Source organism: Besnoitia besnoiti, chromosome I (assembly GCF_002563875.1).
Source record: "Besnoitia besnoiti strain Bb-Ger1 chromosome I, whole genome shotgun sequence".
Classification (NCBI taxonomy): Eukaryota; Apicomplexa; class Conoidasida; order Eucoccidiorida; family Sarcocystidae; genus Besnoitia; species Besnoitia besnoiti.
This window is the reverse complement of record NC_042356.1, coordinates 6788572-6807751: the sequence shown is the minus strand read 5'-3', so window position 1 is coordinate 6807751 and position 19180 is coordinate 6788572. Positions and strand designations below refer to the sequence as shown.

Below are 19180 nucleotides of genomic sequence, written 5' to 3'. Positions count from 1 at the left end.
CATCTCCCCTCTGTCGCAAGCACTGCGAACCAACCGGTTGTCCTGCTGATGCGGAGCCACGGCGCGGAGTTCTCAACAGGACTTTTTTCCTCGATTCTAAAGAAGACAGGACGGGAAAAAAAGCTCAGCTGGTCACTCCTTCTCGGCCCCTGGACCTGTGGAAGTGGGCGAGCTGGAGCCCCTATCTACCTTTACTGGACGCCACAATGTGAGAGACGCCGGAGCCCTTCCAGTCGTCTCTACATCAGCACCGCCGACTCATTTGCCGGCGTGTTGCTCGAAACGGTACAAAGTTCAGTCAGCCTGTTTCGGCGACTCCGGTACTGGAGTGGCGAACAGGCACATGGGCAGACCAGGTGGCATCATGCACGGACATACACGCAACCGGTGGCATCCTTATACAGTGGTTACCTCCCCTACCACTGAAGACGACAGCGAAATCCTCGTGGGCGGTTCCCCGCTGCTTCAGACTCACATTTGTGTAACCACTACACGGAACCTTGAACATCATCGAAGCCGTCGAGAATCTGGTACCGACGTGAGAAGCGATTACACTTAACCGCCACACGCGCAACCATCTACGGAGGAAAGGCTGCCGCAAAGGAACCCACGGAACAGCTTGGCACTCCCAAACTGATACATACAGGAGCGCATGCTTGGGCCGCAGACCTAGGACGCCCAAGGGGAAGCGCAGGGTACAAACATTGGTCAGGGTCGTCGAGGCCTGTGCCCACACAGGTGTTACGGCTCAGAACGTGCCCGCACGAGGCTCCTTTCCAACTGTGTATCAATTGAAACAGACACCAGCCAGCGGCTCCGCCATGGTCTGTCAGTTACCAGCTGTTTCTCCTGCTGTGCGCACATAAAACTCTGTATATATTCTTCCGAGACGCCAACAGCGATATCTCTCGAGGAATGCCTGCAAACGTGGGAGGATATTGCGGAGGAGCTGAGACCCATAGTAATCCTGACACGGCGGGCTGCACGACTACCAGCTAGCATGGCGCCTGTCGGTCACGCAGATTCTGGAGTAAGAGCGGCAACGGGATCCGTTGAAAGAATGACAGCTGCTGCCAAATTGTGTTCTGGAGGTCCTCATCGCAGTTGAGAGGGTGGATATCGCCTCGCCAGACCACGAGGTGGTCGAGGCGTTTGTAGGAGTACTACTGCGGCGCTCGACGACAGAGAGGCCCCAAGATGAGACGGTAACAGCAACAAGAAGACTCTCTTGTGCCTCTGAGCTGTGGCGGCGAAACTCTTCGAATACATACCGCACCCCACCGCCAGCGATGGAAATGCTGCACAGTCGTGGCAGTGCGTAGGTCCCAACAGCGACGACTTGGCATTCCTTCGTAAACTGTATTCTACAGCAGCATCCTCTATCTCACACTTGCGCCTCCGTCGCCAGTGGCACTAGGAGGCGCAGCTTCACCAGCGTCGCCGGGAAGGGTGACGGACGGGACCCGCCCGGCAGCGGTTGCCAGTATCGTCATTTAAGTAGTGCTTGTGGACCTAGGAAATCCTTTTCGGGCTTTCTTCCTTTCGGGAGCTGAGCCGAAGACGTCCGGGCAGTTTTTTGAAGGACAGGTTGCCTTGCGCCGAGTTGGACGTGTATTTGCAGATTGGCGGCTCCGCGTATCTGTTTTCCAAGTCGACGATCGGGACGGCTCTGGGACGCTCGAAGGATTAAGAGTTCGGAGCCCTGATAACGACTGTGCAGAGGCGCTCGTACCGGACGCAGGTGCCGTCCCCGCCGCGACATCGAGTGCTGGCTGTTCTAGCTTTGCCAGGGCGGTGACCGTGCCGCCCTGGAAGCCTTGCGGTACCGGCGCTGTCGAGCTTGCGCCAGGACTACGTCCCAACATCGTCGTCGATAGCGATGCGCGAGCATCCGTCGGCGAATGTAAATCACCACTAGTAGAGCGCCGAGACGCGCTTGACTCTCCCATTCTTCCATCGCATCTGTCGAATGTGCATGCACCGCTTCCCCTGCCCGGCACCAGCCCCGTCGATGATTCACCGATACCCGCACGGCTCGTTCGCCCCTTTTCGAGTTCTCTATCCACACGCCAACGCTCCTTCGCACTCTCCTGCATCCCATGACCGCCGGCTCCTGCCACATCCAGTGCTTCAACTGATTGCCTGAGAAACGTGACCGCATCGGATGGGCTCATATCGTCACTCCATCCGGCATCAAGAAACGCCTTCTCGATCAGAGGGCCCAGATCCTCCTCATGCGTGGACTCCGGACCCGGCGATGCTGGGGAGGGGTGGTCAGTTGGCACGGGGGCCCCCGTCGACGCAGCAGGTCGAGGCGCCGAGCTCGGTTTAGAATCCTCGGCACACGAGGCAGAGCACGCACGTCCGCTGGCCACGCCCCCGTCTCGTCCCGGGCGCTGAGGCGGTGGCGTTAGAGAACGCGGCGGAGGAAGTGTGTCGCGAGCTGCCGGGTGGCCCACAGCCGGCGTGAGCCGCGGGACAGTCACACGGGTTCCTTGGGAAGCATCTGCTCGCGGAGGCTTGTTCACGGAGGTGGCCAATTTTTTTTCTGTCGAACTCGACACGCCGCTGCCGCCCAACAGGGGTGAAGCTGGCGTCTTCGAGGCGGCCCGCCTGCGCCCTTCGCGCTCGCTGTTGGTGTCCACCTGTAGGGCGCCACTGTAGTTGACGCCAGTGCCGGGCACTGCTGACGTGGGCGGGTGGATGAAGGGTAACCCTGGTTCATTTGCGAGCGTTGAAGGCCGTTCTGCTATCCGGGGGCTATCGGTGCTGGAAACACTTGCGTGATCATCATGACCTTGTGTCGCCCCCCCCCTCAAGGCGAGCATTGAGCGACTGAGAAACATGACCGCATCGGATGCGCTCATATCGTCACTCCATCCGGCATCAAGAAACGCCTTCTCGATCAGAGGGCCCAGGTCCTCCTCATGCGTGGACTCCGGACCCGACGATGCTGGGGAGGGGTGGTCAGTTGGCACGGGGGCCCCCGTCGACGCAGCAGGTCGAGGCGCCGAGCTCGGTTTAGAATCCTCGGCACACGAGGCAGAGCACGCACGTCCGCTGGCCACGCCCCCGTCTCGTCCCGGGCTCTGAGGCGGTGGCGTTAGAGAACGCGGCGGAGGAAGTGTGTCGCGAGCTGCCGGGTGGCCCACAGCCGGCGTGAGCCGCGGGACAGTCACACGGGTTCCTTGGGAAGCATCTGCTCGCGGAGGCTTGTTCACGGAGGTGGCCAATTTTTTTTCTGTCGAACTCGACACGCCGCTGCCGCCCAACAGGGGTGAAGCTGGCGTCTTCGAGGCGGCCCGCCTGCGCCCTTCGCGCTCGCTGTTGGTGTCCACCTGTAGGGCGCCACTGTAGTTGACGCCAGTGCCGGGCACTGCTGACGTGGGCGGGTGGATGAAGGGTAACCCTGGTTCATTTGCGAGCGTTGAAGGCCGTTCTGCTATCCGGGGGCTATCGGTGCTGGAAACACTTGCGTGATCATCATGACCTTGTGTCGCCCCCCCCCTCAAGGCGAGCATTGAGCGACTGAGAAACATGACCGCATCGGATGCGCTCATATCGTCACTCCATCCGGCATCAAGAAACGCCTTCTCGATCAGAGGGCCCAGGTCCTCCTCATGCGTGGACTCCGGACCCGACGATGCTGGGGAGGGGTGGTCAGTTGGCACGGGGGCCCCCGTCGACGCAGCAGGTCGAGGCGCCGAGCTCGGTTTAGAATCCTCGGCACACGAGGCAGAGCACGCACGTCCGCTGGCCACGCCCCCGTCTCGTCCCGGGCGCTGAGGCGGTGGCGTTAGAGAACGCGGCGGAGGAAGTGTGTCGCGAGCTGCCGGGTGGCCCACAGCTGGCGTGAGCTGAGAAGCAGACTCGCGGGTTTCGTGGGGAGCATTTGAAGTGGCAGGTTGTTTCACTGAGCTACCGCGCTCCGCGTTCGTCGGCGCAGTCTCGTCGCCTGGCCGGGGCCTTCCATCACTCGTGTGGCGAAGCAGGCTCGCGGAGGGGCTCTCGCGAACAGGGTATCGATGGATTTGTCTCTCGCGGATTGGTCGCGAGGGCTGGGCGATTTGCTGTTGCGGTTCGTGTGCCTGCAGATTTCCTGTTTCAACGTTGGAGGTGATAGGCACTGAGATTGTCGAAAAAAATGCCCGCCGGTCTGCTGGGTTGCCCTGCCGTGGCGCGGCGTTTGTGGATAGCGTATCTCGTACAAGAGAGCTGGGACCATGTCTTCGTGTACGACGAGCTCCATTCGTTTGTCGACGTGCCGTCTCAGCAGCTGTGCTGTGCGGGTTTGGTTTGACCGTACCAAGAGCTCTGCGAGTAGTAGTGCTGAAGTGGCCAAGACTCCCCGCTGTTGCATGCCTGCGAGGACCGGGCTCGGGCCACGACGACCGCCGGACTCGACGACAGTTGCTGGTCTCGCATTCCACAGCGGGGCCCAATATCCGTGCAGCAGCCGGGGAGCGTCCCCCCTCCCCTCCGACGCTTGCACCGTTTGTTAGTCTTCCAGTGTTTGTCTCCATCCCAGGAAATAGCAAAGCAGCATTGGCTTGTGTGCTTGGCCGTAGAGCTCCCCTGTCGACGGGGACTGTGTCAGTGGCAGATTCGGGCCCGCGTAGCCGGTGCTGGCCCTCTCCAGGCATCGCACCTGATGCGCCTATAACCCCCGCGAACGGCCCGAACGCTGCATCCCCGTGTGCAGGCGATGATGCTGAACTCAACCGGCGCACACAATTGCCATATCTTGCGTAGTCGAAGAGAATCGCGTCCTGAAACTGCAGAGACGCAGCCGCAAAAGCGGCGATTGCTCGCAGGGGCTTGAGTCGCATTTGAAAGTTCGAGCGGATGCAGTACTGCGATGATCTGTACAACGTTCTAAGTGGGCGCAGAAACGAAAGCGAAACAGCCACAAACGCAAGTTGCTTCCGGGTCAGCTATCCCCGTAGGGAGAAGACAATGACCGGTCTCTCCTGCTGCTCAGTGGCCTCAAACTTTGGTCAGCATTATTTCCTGGACGCGAGTGGCGGCTGCGAGTTGTCACGCTAATGCCTCCAAGCCACCCTCCTAAAGGGAGACATGATAGAAAACCGCAGGGTAGCATAACGCTGTGGGTTGAGCGTCGCACCAAGGCCGCGTGGGGGGGGCCCGTCTCGGTTTTAGTGAAATAAGCAGACTGCGTCGAGATCGCCAGTAATGTGGAGACATTCGACCCTGTCTGCCTTCCGATTATCGAGGACGTGCCCTGTCGAATACTTCAGTAATTTGTCTGCAAGCCCGGACTAGCAACAAAAAAGTCCAGCCATTTGTGCATCCGTGTGGGGTACGGCAGCTACGCCGCTGAGTTACGCACTTGCCAACCACCGCACTGAAGTTGGATCCACCTCAAGTCGTTCGGCGCTGTCTATCGGCGTCGATATTCATACGCATCCGCGAGACGAGCTCAAAGGGAGCGCCACGCCTCGATCACAAGCGCGCGTCGCTGTCAGCTTGGCGCGACGCCACAGTGGACCAACGAACATCTTGGGGCGACACATGGGAAGCGCTGCAGGAAGTGTGAATACGCGCAATCCCTTTGCCAACCAACAGGACTGCAAGGGATGTGAAATACTCTAATGCATGTGAGACCCCGTATACGTTACAAAAACGTATCGACGGATTCTAAAACATGTGACGTCCTCTTTGCCCGACTCTGGCTCTTCAGCCACGAACCGCAGACTCGTGCTGAACTCTTTCAGAGCGCGACCCAAGAAGCGACGGTAACATAGGGAATCCTTCGCCTACTAACTGGGGTATCGGCTAATGGCAAGAAGGGACGTGTGTTCAACAGAGAAGGGATGTTCACCCGGTGAGATTACCTCACATTGGTTACGCTCGAGGCATAATCTACTAGCACTAATATTTTCACATGGCTGTATCATTGTTTCTTCGATTTGAGTGAACACGTAAGATCACCGAATTTAACAGTATATTCTGAGAGCATCTACTCTTTTATCGGTATGCTTAGATGAAAACGTTCATTGATTGAATGTATGACGCGTAAACAAGCACTTTTCATAAATTCAGCCAGTGCAAATTCTCTCTTGATCTCCCTAAACTGAACGGAGTTACGAAGTATACGCCTTCCTATGCTCACTCACAGGGGGCGAGGCAGCCCCGCGTAAACGCGGCTAACGCACACCAGGGCCGCACCTCCTGCCTTCCCCACTGACGATGGACAGGCGCTTTCCCCCAAGAAACGGTTTGTGCAAACAGTGCACTCCACAGCGCACCCGCCTGCTTCTCCCGTCGTCTGCGGACCGGTCGCCGGCCGTAGGCGGACAAGCTGAGCCCACTCTGAACGGGAATTCTGTACAACTGGCCTACGCCGTTCGCGTCACACCCTTCAGGCACTGCTGAATGTCAAGCAGGCCAGATCACACACACATTTCTTGCGCGTGTCCAGCATCCTCCCGGCGGTCCGCTAGTGGCGTCTACTTAGCGCCTTAGTCTCCACGATCCCCCGGTCTTCACAGCAAATCCCGCGGGGGGTTCATATGCACGTGTAGTAGCGGGAGCACACGATCGCTCGTTACACAGCAGACATAGGGATCAATTTTATTTATTGACCCCCCATCCCGAAGGACATCGTCCGAACAACGCTACTGACAAACTGAACCGCTCGTTACTACCCTCCGGCACGGCCACGCCTCCCTGCGAAGAGGGGACAATGCTGCCAGCGACACCGGTGGGGAAGTGCGCTACCGGCTGTAGCCTTTCTTCAATGCCGCATGTTGTTGCCTTCCCTTCGCGTGCATTGCCTGACTGTGCCACAGCCACGTACAGGTGACAAGCTTCTTCCCATGACGGTTCGCATGGAGCAGGGTTCGAGCGAAAAGCATGACTGCTGATATAAGCCGACGTGGAGTCGGCGTGTTGAACTTTGCGACATGTTCGTAGCAATTGACGCGCGTGAAGCGGGAGCTGCTCGAATACATTTTAGCATAGCGCGCCATTTAGAAAAGAACTATTTAATAGCCACGGGCTATCGCATATTGTATCATCATTTCAAACACGCAGATTTACCGAATTCTGTCTTGGTATAACGCGCGCATGTTTCCCTACTACCCCACCGGGCACACTGAGCAATGACCTCTCTGGCTCAAGCGCAACAGTTAGCAGAAGTTCCGCATCATTTACCGGTTACGACTATCCTGTTGGAGGCAGGAATCTAGCAGGCCAGGCCTGGCGGTGCACACAAGTTTCTCTGGGACGGGTACTTATCCGACATTGTCCTGGCTACTTGAACTGGGGTTCGTATTTCGTTGACCCTCTGGCGGCGACTGGGCGGCGAAGACGAATGGCTCTCGGCTGGTACGCTGCAAATTAGCTGCATCCTGAAGCACGCTGGAACGCACTGTGGACCGTGAAGGAGAGGGCAGGGTATTGGTCGATCCATACACCGGCGCGGGTGAAATTCTGTGTTGAGAACTAGTTGTCAGATCTGCCTGCGATATCCGCCCCGAGGGGGCGGTTCGGAGGGCCTTGGGGGAAGGTGGAGAAGCATGAGGAGATAGTGGGCTGGCCAACGTTCGAAACGGCGAGTTGCTGGATGCCGCTGGTGCCGCATCAGGTAAGCCTGCTGGTGACACCCGACTTGAGGGCACTAATGGAATTGCGCGGTCCTTGCGGCGAGATGACGAACTTGGATTTGTTCGGAGCGCCCTAGAGAAGTTTTCTGGGGTTGGCGAAAGTAGGAGTCGGCGGGCCAAACGAGCCGACCGTCTGAGCGTAGTGGTGGTAGTTCCTTCGGCAGGAGATGACCGCGCTCCCTCGGTACCGTGTGGCGAAGAACACGACAACCTCGGGAGGGCTGCCCTGTCAGTTATATGATCTCCTGCTACATCCTGCGCGCCAGTGGTATGGGTGGGCAAGCTGGCCAGTCTGTGCAGAACTGGCGTACCATGGGAAGCAGGGCGGGACACGTCCAGCTTGGCCTCTGATTGCCGGATGCGAGAACTTGCAGATGACTCTTCCCCTTCACTGCCGGTATGTCCCCCAATGCCAGTCGCACTCTGTGGAACGGCCAGTGGTCGTGCGTTTGAATCTGCTGCTGGTTGTGTGCATCCGTCCACAGGTTGACGACAAAAGACATCGCTGGTTTCGTCCTGTGCCGATCGAGAGCCATGATATTTAAGCCGCCTTACTACCTGGCAACCCTCGGAAGGCATCACTGCAGCACCATAATTGGTCCGGGAAGATACCGGCCTACCTTCCTTCGTTGTGAATACTTCCGATTCACCCACCCTACCCGCCGGGTGGGTCCTTTCTACCCTTGATGGTGATCCGGTGGTGCAGCGAACAGCAGCGTCACGTCGCACCGCGACGCCGCCATCCCTCGCACACCTTTCGACCGAAGACGTCACCATCGATGGACTGATCGAGTGTGCGCCTTGGGCAATATAGCAATTTGAGCTTGAGGACACAAGCGTCGCAGCCCCAGGGGTAGCTGGGAGGCCTTCCGTCAACACGCGCGACTGAGAACTAGTGCCCGAAGTCCCAAACGGATGTGCACTGGGGATCCTACCCCCACAAGAACCCACTCCAGCAGCGATATGACTGGCGATTCTCTTCACTTGGTCACCACTGTTGTCCGTACGGTTGGCACTGAGAATAGCCCCGCCTGGGAGCGTAGATTCAGCGGCAGAGCTCGGGCGGCTTCTCTCCATTCCAGACCCTAATGCCTGAGCTGATCGATGCACGAACGCGAGCGCGTCCTCTGGACGCATATCGTCATCCCATCCGGCGTCCCGAAACGCTTGTTCGATAAGGAAACTCAGCGGCTCCTCCGGCGATGCTGGCGCACGCACGGGCGGTTCTCTTGAGTAATCACCGGCTCCCGTGGCACCTCGAGACGCAATGCTGTTAACCTCAGACGTCCCTTGGGCCTCAACGGCGAGCGCGGCCGTGACCATGCGCGATACCTCCAATTCGTCCAGAGTATCCCACCAACCCTCAGAATGATCGTTCTGCTGACGCGCGCGTATGGAGGAGTCGGTCCTCTCTGGAGGTCGCCGCACAGAGAGATCGAGGGGCTGTGTTATTTCAGGGTCGACAACGCTCGGAAGGTCGCTCGCGCGAGCAGGTGTGCCGGACTGTCTCGACGGTTGGGCGCTACTAGGTGTGTCTGCAGTCACGCCTTCAACGAGTGATGTGCGTTTGATGCTGTGTGCGCTACTGGGTCGACTCTTCTCCAGGTTCACGCCCTGCTTTCCAGCCGAGGACAGGGAAGTCTCGGATCCTGCCCCGCCAGGCACGAGTACATGCAGTGGCGTGATGGTGGCGATGCCAGAGGAGGGGGGTGCCGGCACTCTCTGATTATCAGCGTGGCTTACGGACGAGTCGCCTGTACCTTCAGACACCTTCATACGGCTAGACACTGGGCCGGCTGGCGCCTCAGCAGGACGCTTATCGCGATACGGAGAGGCGCGTGTACGCCTCTCCCGTCGTGCTGGTGAAACACCGCCCGTATCGCTGAGATCTCCGGTGCCTTTGTTGGGAGATGGCACGAATGGAAACGCAGACACAGGCGATGCAGCTTCATTCATCTCACCTGAGAAGCTGGGCGCGAGCCTGGTGTTGCCAAAGCCAGTAGTAGGTGCAACAGTCCGCGAGAGATCTGGTGCGCTGGGACAAGCAGCACCAGCTTGACACGGATGTGATGTTCCTGGTCCAGTTGTCAACAGGGGAGACTTCAGTAGTGGCTCGCTGGAAGCCTGAAGTGATTGCTCTGAATTTACTGCATTTATGTGGAACGGTTGTCTTCCCACGGGGGAGGTTTCACCTATCGGCATCCAAGGCTCCGCAGATCCCGTAGGCTTCTGTGCTTCTCCAGCACTCTGCAACTGCGTGCGCAGTAATGGCGATTGGGGATCTATCATCGGTAGCGGCGGGGGAACACCCGAAGGCATCGCGAGGCTACTAGCCCTTTCGGTAGAATACCGTTTATTCGTGGCTGTCTCCAGGAGGAACGGTAGTGTGGAAGCTCCTGCGGCGGCCAAAGATCCGCCGGCTTTCACCCCGTCGCCTGCGATAACCAGACCACCAAGAGAGGCCTGTGGACGATGGAAATGTAAATGGATGTGCGAATGTTACACAGCGTAGTAAAATATAGAGGGGATATAGCGCCACTACGTAACCGAGATTTTTGCCTACCATGAGGCACGCTGGCAGTGGCACTGTGAACCCGCACGTCGTCCTGCAGAGAATGTGTGAAGCGCTCACCAAGTGTTTCAGGTGTACGATGTGGCTCCGGAAAACATTTCACGCTCATTGCGCGGGAGTCTCGTGCCTCGTGCTCGGTTGCCTTTGCACTTCGAATCGATTCTTCGGATAATGGCGGGCCGCCGCGTACATCGTCGTTCCCATGGAAACCCCCCTGGAATGTGGACAGGTTCGGTTCCACAATTGGGGATGTCTGATGAACGCGAGGCCTGCTCTGTTCTGCATAGCTATCTGTCGGCTCTGCGTGTGACAACACAGCTGCGCTTTCCTGATGAGTGCGTGCGGCACCCGCGGTTGCCGTGGTCAATGTGACGACAGACGGCGTGGAGCATCTTGCAGTTGGCACAGATATGTTGTCGACTATCCCCACGAGTTCAGATGGGTGCCCTCGAAGAGCAACCGGTGAGCTATATCTCTCTCTCGCAGCGAGGCTTCTACCAAAAAGTGGATCGGTACTCCACCTGGGAAGGCGGCTCGCTATCGTGTATAGAGGCGAGGGAGTCTTCTTCCAGGTGTGGCGCTCAGAAGGTCCCCTCGTCGATGATGGACTTGCCACGGCGGGATGTGTCATTTCGGTGTCGTGGTCCAGAAGTGCCGGCGGGCGTTCGCGCCCCGAGATGTGAAGAATGCTGGAATTGTCCATCAAGGCGGGTAGATCTCCTTCCGATACATTTGGTACACAGGGGTGCTCTTGCGAGTCCCTTCCTGACTTTTTTAGTGAATGCGGATTTCCTACCTGGTCCGGCGCGTGGTCACGCCTTCTCTCTGGCGTGTGAGTGCCGGGCAGAAACTTCTCGGTACCCTGGAGGCTTGTAATCCCGCCTTCGTCTGCCATCTGCGCAGCTCTCTTTTTGGCCCTCGGAGCTGTCTCGGCACCTGACGGCGAGCCGCGGTACAAGACGCTCGATTGCACAGTCACGCTGTCATGTTGGCTTGCTTCCCCGGCTGTCGGGACGTGGGGATGCTGCTGTTCGCTCGTAGGCGGCGTGGCCGCCGAGGCGGCTACTTGTTGCATGAACTGTGATCGGGCGAGGCTGATCCACAGAAAGCCGACAACGCCCCGGGCAGTGCTCCTATCCTTAAACTGGTTGCCGAAAGGAAGCTCTGTGTGCGGCTGCAGCCATACAGCTGCGAACGAAGCCGCCGCGTGAGCAGTGCTAGCTCTCATCTGGCATGCCTCGTTGCGCCTGTCAGCACGGACAGACTCAGGTTACTCACGTGTCTTCCAGATTTTCAACGGCCATCCGAGCCGTCTTGATTGCCCTCTGGACGCCCGTCTGAAGTGACATACCACCCGAAGTATTCCTTACGCCTCCCCTGCTGAAAGATATCCACGAGTGCCCTTCACTATGATATGTCCAGTGGTGACGCTCCACGAACTCCAGTTGGTGAAAAAGAATTGATGGTGCAGGCGATTCGAAAGATTTGATGGTGCAGACAAGTCGGTACCTCAGCAGCACTACATAATGCAAGTGAAGATGACCGCCGATGGTACAGGGCGATCCCGCTGCACTTCAGAAATGAATACATGTGAATACATGCCTTACAGTTGTCTTAAAGTGTGCAAGCGCACGGAGGTGTGGGTCGCAACACTTCAAGCGCAGTGCATCTTTGCACCTCTTTCGATTTCACATGTGTACTGGTAAATCCGTCGGTAAGTCGTTAGAAACTACGCAAAAGCATACACAGGCGGCCTCCTCTCTTTGACTCAGCACAGGCTGGACGAGCTGACACCGGTGGCCCTGTCTACTGCAGGATGTGTTCTTGCTCGTCTCGCTTGTCGCTGGCTGCGGCCAGGCGTCTCACGTCTGAAACCGTGCTCGGCGCAGTATCCGGAGCTGTATCTTGCGGTCAACGCCTGGGCGCGCAGGGCGCGATACAAACCACAGGTGAAACGAGATGACGGCACCAATGTTTGGTGTACTTGGCGTTTCGGGCACGCCGCCAAAGAGAATGTCTTGTGGAACCCGTTATAAGCTAGTTCGAAAAAGGAGCTGGCGTAGTGATGGATACTCACTAATTTCCGATATTGGCACAGCCCACGGTTGTTGAAACATTTCTCCACGTGGCATCAACCCGTGCAGGACAGTCCCGCGCCTGACCACACGGGGCAATCCATTGTCAATGGCCCTCCTGATGTAGCGTCGGCTGCGCGCTTAAACGCATCATCACCCTATAACGGCGCCTTACCAGGGTAAAGGGCGGGTCCTGTGTCTGTAGAGCTCCTCCGTTTTTAGGGCAGGCGTTGTTTTGCAGCGACAACACCGTGTTGAGATTGGGCAGTTGCCCGCAGTCCACTTCCTTCTCCTACATGGTCAAGCGCCAGTCCCACACTGTGTCTAACTCCTAGGGCGGGAAGCAAAGGCCGCGTGTTACGTACAAGAGCGCGCAAGTCGAGCCTCACAGCAACGCTGCCATGTAGAGCGTCATGAACTTGTAAACCCCCCAGTCATTCGTTATTGAGTCCACCCATGGGGTTGTTGGCTGCGGAGCGAGCATTCAGACATCCCGCTCCAGTCATCCTCACTGTGTGGGGTAGACTCGCGCTAGACACAATACACACAGGCTGGAACGCGTATCTTGTTGCCAACCGGAAGTCATCCCCCCGCCCCCCCCCCCTCCGGGAACAGTTCTTGCAAACAGCGTACGCCACTGTGCACCCGCGTGCTTGTCCCCGTCGTCTGAGGAGCGGCCGCCGGCCTGAGGCGGACAAGCCGAGCCCATTCGCACGGGGGAATTATGTACTACTGGCCTACAGCGTTAGCGTCACACCCTTCGGGCACTGCTGAGTGTCAATCATGCTGGATCACACACACATTTCTTGCGAGTGTCTAGCATTTTCATGGCGGTCCGCCAGGGACGTTTATTTAACTTACAGTATGCATGATCTCCGGAGGCTCCATCCAAAGTATAATGGACAGCCTGCATGCACGTTGGAGGTACACAATGGTATAACAGCACAACGTTGGGGCACAGAAACGGCATTGTGATCGATGCAGCGCCCTGGCTCACCCTAACTCTCGACGAGCATCCCCCTTCAAGGCTACCGCATCATAGTAGTCAGCACCCGCTAGGGAGAGGGGGGGGTGCTTTCGTTATGCTTGTGGGTAGGTTTGATAGCGAGCGCAGCCTTTCGCACCGTGAGGATGTGTTTTTCCGCCGCACGTTTATTCCGGTCGTGTTGAAGAGACCAAAATGGCAAGGGATCTTCCGACGAGGGGAAACGACCGTTTGTCTCCACTTCGGGAACAACGCGGCGACATGTGCTATCCGCACATGGGCACGTGCCCATGTGCGGATAGGGAGCCGCACGTTCCCACACGCTGGCAGACATTGCACCTGCATCTGTGTCCCACTTTCTCAAATGAAAAGAAGCCTCTGGCCACGCCACACCCCTGTGGTATGAAAATCCCAAGAACCGAACGCGTTCCACGCCAGGTGTGCGCCACTGCTTCGGTAGGCTGGAGCATCCGAAGAGAGCAGAGAGCATCTTTGGGACTGGAGTTCCACACCGTGAGTCTTTCAGGTCGCTACGCGTGTGGCTGGCCGTGACGTGTGCTAAAGGCCCGTGTGGTCGTTGGGCCCTGTGGCGGGCGACGCGTAGGGGATGCAAGCAGCTCCTGCTCAGCGCGTGCCGCAAAGCTACGCCCTCGAGACCGGCTGGCGCTGGCTTCACTGGCCGCAGAGAGGGTGGCACAAGAAGAAGTCGGCCGTTTCAGCGGTGGCCAGCTCCGAGCGGCGCTGGCGAAGGTTGCTTCAGGAGAGGTAAAAGGGCGAGAGAATGGGGGGCGAGGCGTGGACCCACCGGGAGAAACATCAGTGGGCTTGGGCGATGACTACCGCAACTTTGGCTGTGACTGCGGGTCTCCGGGGGTCACACCCGAAGGGGGCGTTGATCCGTGTACGAGCGATGTAGATTCACTCGCTCTCGACCGTGACATAAGCCAGGAGGGCGCCAAACCCAGGGAAGCCCCGACGAGCCCACCTGTTGGCCGTTCGGTGAGTGAAAAACGCATGTGTGCGGAGGGACGCCCTGTAGGAAACGGACCAAGTGGCGCAGCCAGCCCTTCGCCATGTCCTGCTGAAGACTGGATGCCCGGCCCCTTGGTGGAAGGCGCTTGCACAGCCTTGCTGTCCCTCGGTTGAATACCCCATGTGTTCTTCCACCTTTACCCAGTTGTGCTTCTTTACTGGAGGCGCCAACAACCGTATATGCTGTTGAGGTGCCTCACTGGCTGCTCTGCGATTCCGACTCTCCCGCAGACCTCATAGCGGACCCTGCTGCTCGCTGCAGCTCGACGCTGGGAGAACTTGTAGCCGAGCCATATCCACCCGGTCGTGCGAGTAATGTATTCGTTGCAGTGTTGAGGAAGCGGGCAGTTTCGTATGTGCTAATACTATCGCTCCACCCAGCCTCTCGAAACGCCTGCTCGATGATGAAACTGAAGCTTTCCTCACGCGCTGAGTCCGGATCCGTCCGCTCTGTGCGATGCTCGTGTTTGCTCATCATTCTGTAATCCACGTACCAGGCTGTGGTGCCGAGATCGGTCGTAATTCCTCGGCCTGCGAAGCAAGCCGCTTAGGCCCATCGGTCGTGCCCGGGTCTGGCCGCGGGCGGTGAGGCCGGGGCGTCAGAGGACGTGCTTCTATGCGTGTCTCGCTTGGGGCTGAGGAACTATCGTGAACAGTCGCGTCATCTTTAGGTGGTGTGGTGTCTTGAAACGGGCGCCAGGGCTTCAACTTGGACTGTTCGGCAGCCGCTGCAACGTTTTGTGGCTGCTGTCGCACAGAAATACGTGTAGATGGAGCTGCTTCTAGGGAATGCGAATCTGTAGAAAGTGGCTTCCTCTCGTTCCTGCGCTTTGCTCCGGCTTGCATTGCCTCAGTGGATCCCCTCAGTGGATAAGTCGCACCTTGCACGCGTCCTTCATTAGCGCGGATTTCCGCTGCTCCTGCAGGTTCGCTATCCGCCATCGCATGGCCTAGGCCTACAACTGAGCGACGCCAAAGGTCGAACATCGCGCCAAACGGCACATCGCTCTTGACCTTTTCATTTAAAACTCGCTGTCCGCTAGTCAAGATTTGGGCGTCCCCTGGCATTGATTGGGGACGCGGTCCAGCCGAATGCAGAGGCGCACTGCCACGGTCATTGCCCGTGAAAGCGATGCCGTCCTCGGCAGACCGCACGAAAGAGGATGTTGATAATATGTCAGCCGCAAGCGGTATACGTGACGAATCCCTGCCCTCTGATAATGCGGGTGTGCGCATCGTGCTCCCCACCGGCTCACAGATGTGTGAAGGTGCCTGGATGGCATCGTTCCCACATCCACGCCCACCGGGCTCCCCGCCACAGGCGGCTGGATACACTGAACCCTGGCCATGAGCGCGCATTTGTACAGCCTGTGAGTTACCTTCTGCACCGCTGCGTGCACTGTCGACGACGTGATCTGGCTCGATAATCGGCTGTAGGGCGCACATCGCAGGACCTCGCCCTAGCATTGCTGGTGAATTATCAGGGTGCAAAAGGCTTCGTGAGGTTGTTCTCCTCGAGGCCAGATTGTTCCAGTGTCACGCTATGGTGAACCCTTCTCCTCATACCGACAGGCCGGGCCGGATGCAACACCGCCGCCAGGTGGAGGCAGCGGGGGCGAAAAGTCGACTGCGTCTGTCGGCTCAACAGGGAAATCAGGAAACAAAATGTCAAACATGCACGGGCTTCGGGTGACGACACGTCGCTCACTTGCAATCAATCTTTTTTTTCTGGCGGTGGCTCGTTTGGCGTACCTCTTGGAGACGTCGGGAGAATGCTTGTCGCTTGTCTGCCGCTCTGTGGTGTCGTCGGCGCTCGCGCTTCAGTACCACCTGAAACTCCGTGTAGTCGATGGTCCTCAGCCGGACCTGGGGGGCCGGACGGCAGAATGCCGCTGAGAATGGTGCTGACACTGCCCTCATGGTTGCTTCCATCCTGGGTGCATGCGAAGCGACTCGGGGGCGTGCGGCTGTGCAAATGCTTGGAAGCGTCCACGGCCCCGGCAGTCGAATAAACTCTCTAACTTTGCTAGACAGCGGTATTAGAGACCGTTGTATGTGAAGCCTGTTGAGGCGTGCCTTTATGCTTGTGGCAACAGCATACACCACGCGGTGATAACCGAACGCGGGCAGACAAGGACGCCATAGCGATGGAGGGGAGACGAAGAGCCTCGCTTTTATCAGGCCCGTGAGGCCAAATTACGGCGGGAGCGGTGCCTACGTGAAAACCAAATGGGACCCCTCACGGTCGATCTACGCGTGATGGAGCTAATAGAACTCGAAGGAGTGAGCCTGGGCTCGATTATGCCTGCCTGCGGCACGCACCCGCTTCTGAGGAAAGGGGCGTAAGGCAACCCATAGATTGTTTGTACATAATTTCGTGAGGCAGCTTGCACAGATGCCACTTGCTGATCTGGAGCATCGGTTACCTGCCTCACCAATCCCGCTTGTCCTCCAGAGAAAGCCATCTCCTCTAAATCCACACTGGCGGCCCTCGAAATCGACGTATTGGTACGCGTAGACTGACTAGTGCTCCTGGGGGCCGGCGGTCCCTCCGGTTCGACGACTAAGGTAGCACGAGATGGACTCGCACCTGAACCTGACGACGCCCCGACCGCGGTTGGTTCGATGCAGAGTCCGCCGCAATGCCACCGCTTTTCCCCGCTCTCCACTCCTCTCGGCAAAACGGCACTCACGGTGGGTAGACGCGCCGATGCGCGGAAGCCCTGGACCACCCCTCCCATTAGCGCGAACTCTCCACCGCGCGCCCGCTCCTGTTGACTGGCATACGGGTGTATCGGACCGCTATGATGCCCAGTCGTCGTGGGCGACCAACTAAGAGCGCCCACTGTTACTGACCAACTGACGCTCATCTGGGCGTCAGATGGCCTGGCTGGTTCTCTGCCCCGGGCTTAAGGGGGACGGGTGAAGGGGACGCAGAAGGCGTAGGAGTGAAAGCAAAAAACGCAGAGGATTCTCAGCTCGCCTCCTCTTTTACTCGTTCTTGCAAAGCCTGTCCACCTGCCGCACGCTTCGGCTGGCTGCCGTACGGGTGTATCGGTCCGCTATGTTCACTGGACGTTGGCGTGGGCGGCCAACTGGGAGCGCCCGCTGTTGCTGACCAGCTGACGCTCGTTTGGGAGCCAGAGGGCCCTGGCTGGTTCTCTCCCCCGCCTGAAAGGGGACGGGCGACACCGGCTAGATTGCAGGAATGAACTGAGAAGGCGAAGGGGATTCTCGGTCCTCCTCTTGTTTTACTTGTCGTGGTATGACGAGCCATGGTGCCGCAGACTCCGGCTGGCTGCCGTACGGGTGTATCGGTCCGCTATGTTCACTGGACGTTGGCATGGGCGGCCAACTGGGAGCGCCCGCTGTTGCTGTCCGGCTGCTGCTCCTCTGGGCAATCGACAGGCCTTTGGTGTTTTCTTTTGCTGGCCGAGAATGGAGGGAATTGGGTGGCAAGGAGCGCGAGTGAAGTGGGGTCCATGCCCCGACGAGTGCTGGCAGATCTTGGGCCATCAACTGAGGGGAGACTCTTGGGTAGTATCCCAGACCATCATCGTTGGTCGCGGCGCTGGACCTGGCGGGCGTCGTGGCTGCCGAGGGCGGCTCACTCTGTGAAGACTGCTGCATTTGCGGTGTCAAGAGCTCACCGCTTGCCCGTCCTCTCGACCTGGCTGCCGTAGCGCCTGAGGAATCACAGGGGTGCGTCTGTGAAGTCCTGCGGTGTTTGTCCCGCGGCTTTCGTGTCACTTGCTCGCGTCGCCCATGTTTGGCGTCTTTGCGTCTTCGTTTCGAATCAGACGGGAGTTTCCGATTCACACTGGGAACCGGGGTTCCCCGGGCGTCCCTTGTTTCATCTACCGCCGCTTCCTCCCTCTGGGGACCAGGATGGGTTGGTGCTTGCGGACGCGATTCTCCACTGTGAGCAGCATTCGTATCTGGGGCCGATTCGTTGTCTGGTTGCTGTGCATTCGTGGTTGGCTCAGCGGCTGACGCACGTAGTGTCACCATAGGCAACCAGCGGCCACATTGCCACACGACGGCTTTCCATGAAGAGCCTAGAGAAATAGCACGTTCATCACTCGCTCGAGCGAGACGAGTGCTCCCACGGATTGCAGAAAAAGCGCCGCAAGTGCGGCTGCCGTTCGGTTGCAGTTGAGTCTCATCTGCCTGAGTCAACGTGACACAACTCTACCTCGATATGCGTTTTGATCAAGAGTGACGGAAAGTCAGGAACATATACAGACCCCCGAAACCCAAAAATCTGTTCGCTCGTGGCTGTGGTAATAGATTCATATCGGTCGTCTGATGAGGGATCGCTCCGCTCCCAACTCGGAAAATTTAATACAGTGACTTGATTTGTAATGCCCTAGAAAAAAAATGACTGCCGACGCGAAACCACTCGGCGAGTGCCAACAGGTACGCGTGACGCTAAATGGTGGCGGACAAAACGGTAGCCGGCCTAAACAGAAACGTGCGCCAGCAAGACAAATATTACGGGCTTACGGAGGCGGTCACGTCGAACGCGATCTCTACTGTGATGCTTGCCAACTTGCCTGCCTTTCACGCCCGGCGGCCTGGGGTAAGGCAGCTTTAAGACATTTCCTTGGAGCCTGTGAACATCAATATACAGATCGCTTACGAGCGATGTGTTTCTGCCATGTTGGTGGTGGCATAAGAAGAAATCAGACGAACTGTGTAGTAATAATGGTCCGTTTGGTGTCGACTGCTTCCAGTGTGTGTGGGGGTGTCGCTGAATCGACAGGTGCTGCCACGGCCAATGAATGTAAGACGCACACTCTGCTATTACGGCATGAGTCTCGCCTGTAACTCGGAGTGCTAGCGCCATCACACTACGTACTGCTAGCCTTCCTACAGCATTGAATTA

At 58.0% G+C, this 19180-nt stretch overlaps 2 protein-coding genes across 2 annotated transcripts; both read right to left on the bottom strand.

The window, feature by feature from the left end:
• Nucleotides 1–1512: 1512 nt before the first annotated feature.
• On the bottom strand, nt 1513–4829 carry BESB_009560 (uncharacterized protein; the record flags this gene model as incomplete). Its single annotated transcript, XM_029359710.1, has 3 exons — nt 1513–1667; nt 1733–4126; nt 4649–4829. 3 exons carry the CDS (start codon nt 4827–4829, stop codon nt 1513–1515), a joined length of 2730 nt encoding a protein of 909 aa, XP_029222623.1.
• A 2427-nt stretch (nt 4830–7256) lies between these two features.
• On the bottom strand, nt 7257–11428 carry BESB_009550 (uncharacterized protein; the record flags this gene model as incomplete). The annotated part of the gene is made up of 2 exons (XM_029359709.1): nt 7257–10063; nt 10261–11428. 2 exons carry the CDS (start codon nt 11426–11428, stop codon nt 7257–7259), a joined length of 3975 nt encoding a protein of 1324 aa, XP_029222622.1.
• Between the last annotated feature and the right edge of the window lie 7752 nt (nt 11429–19180).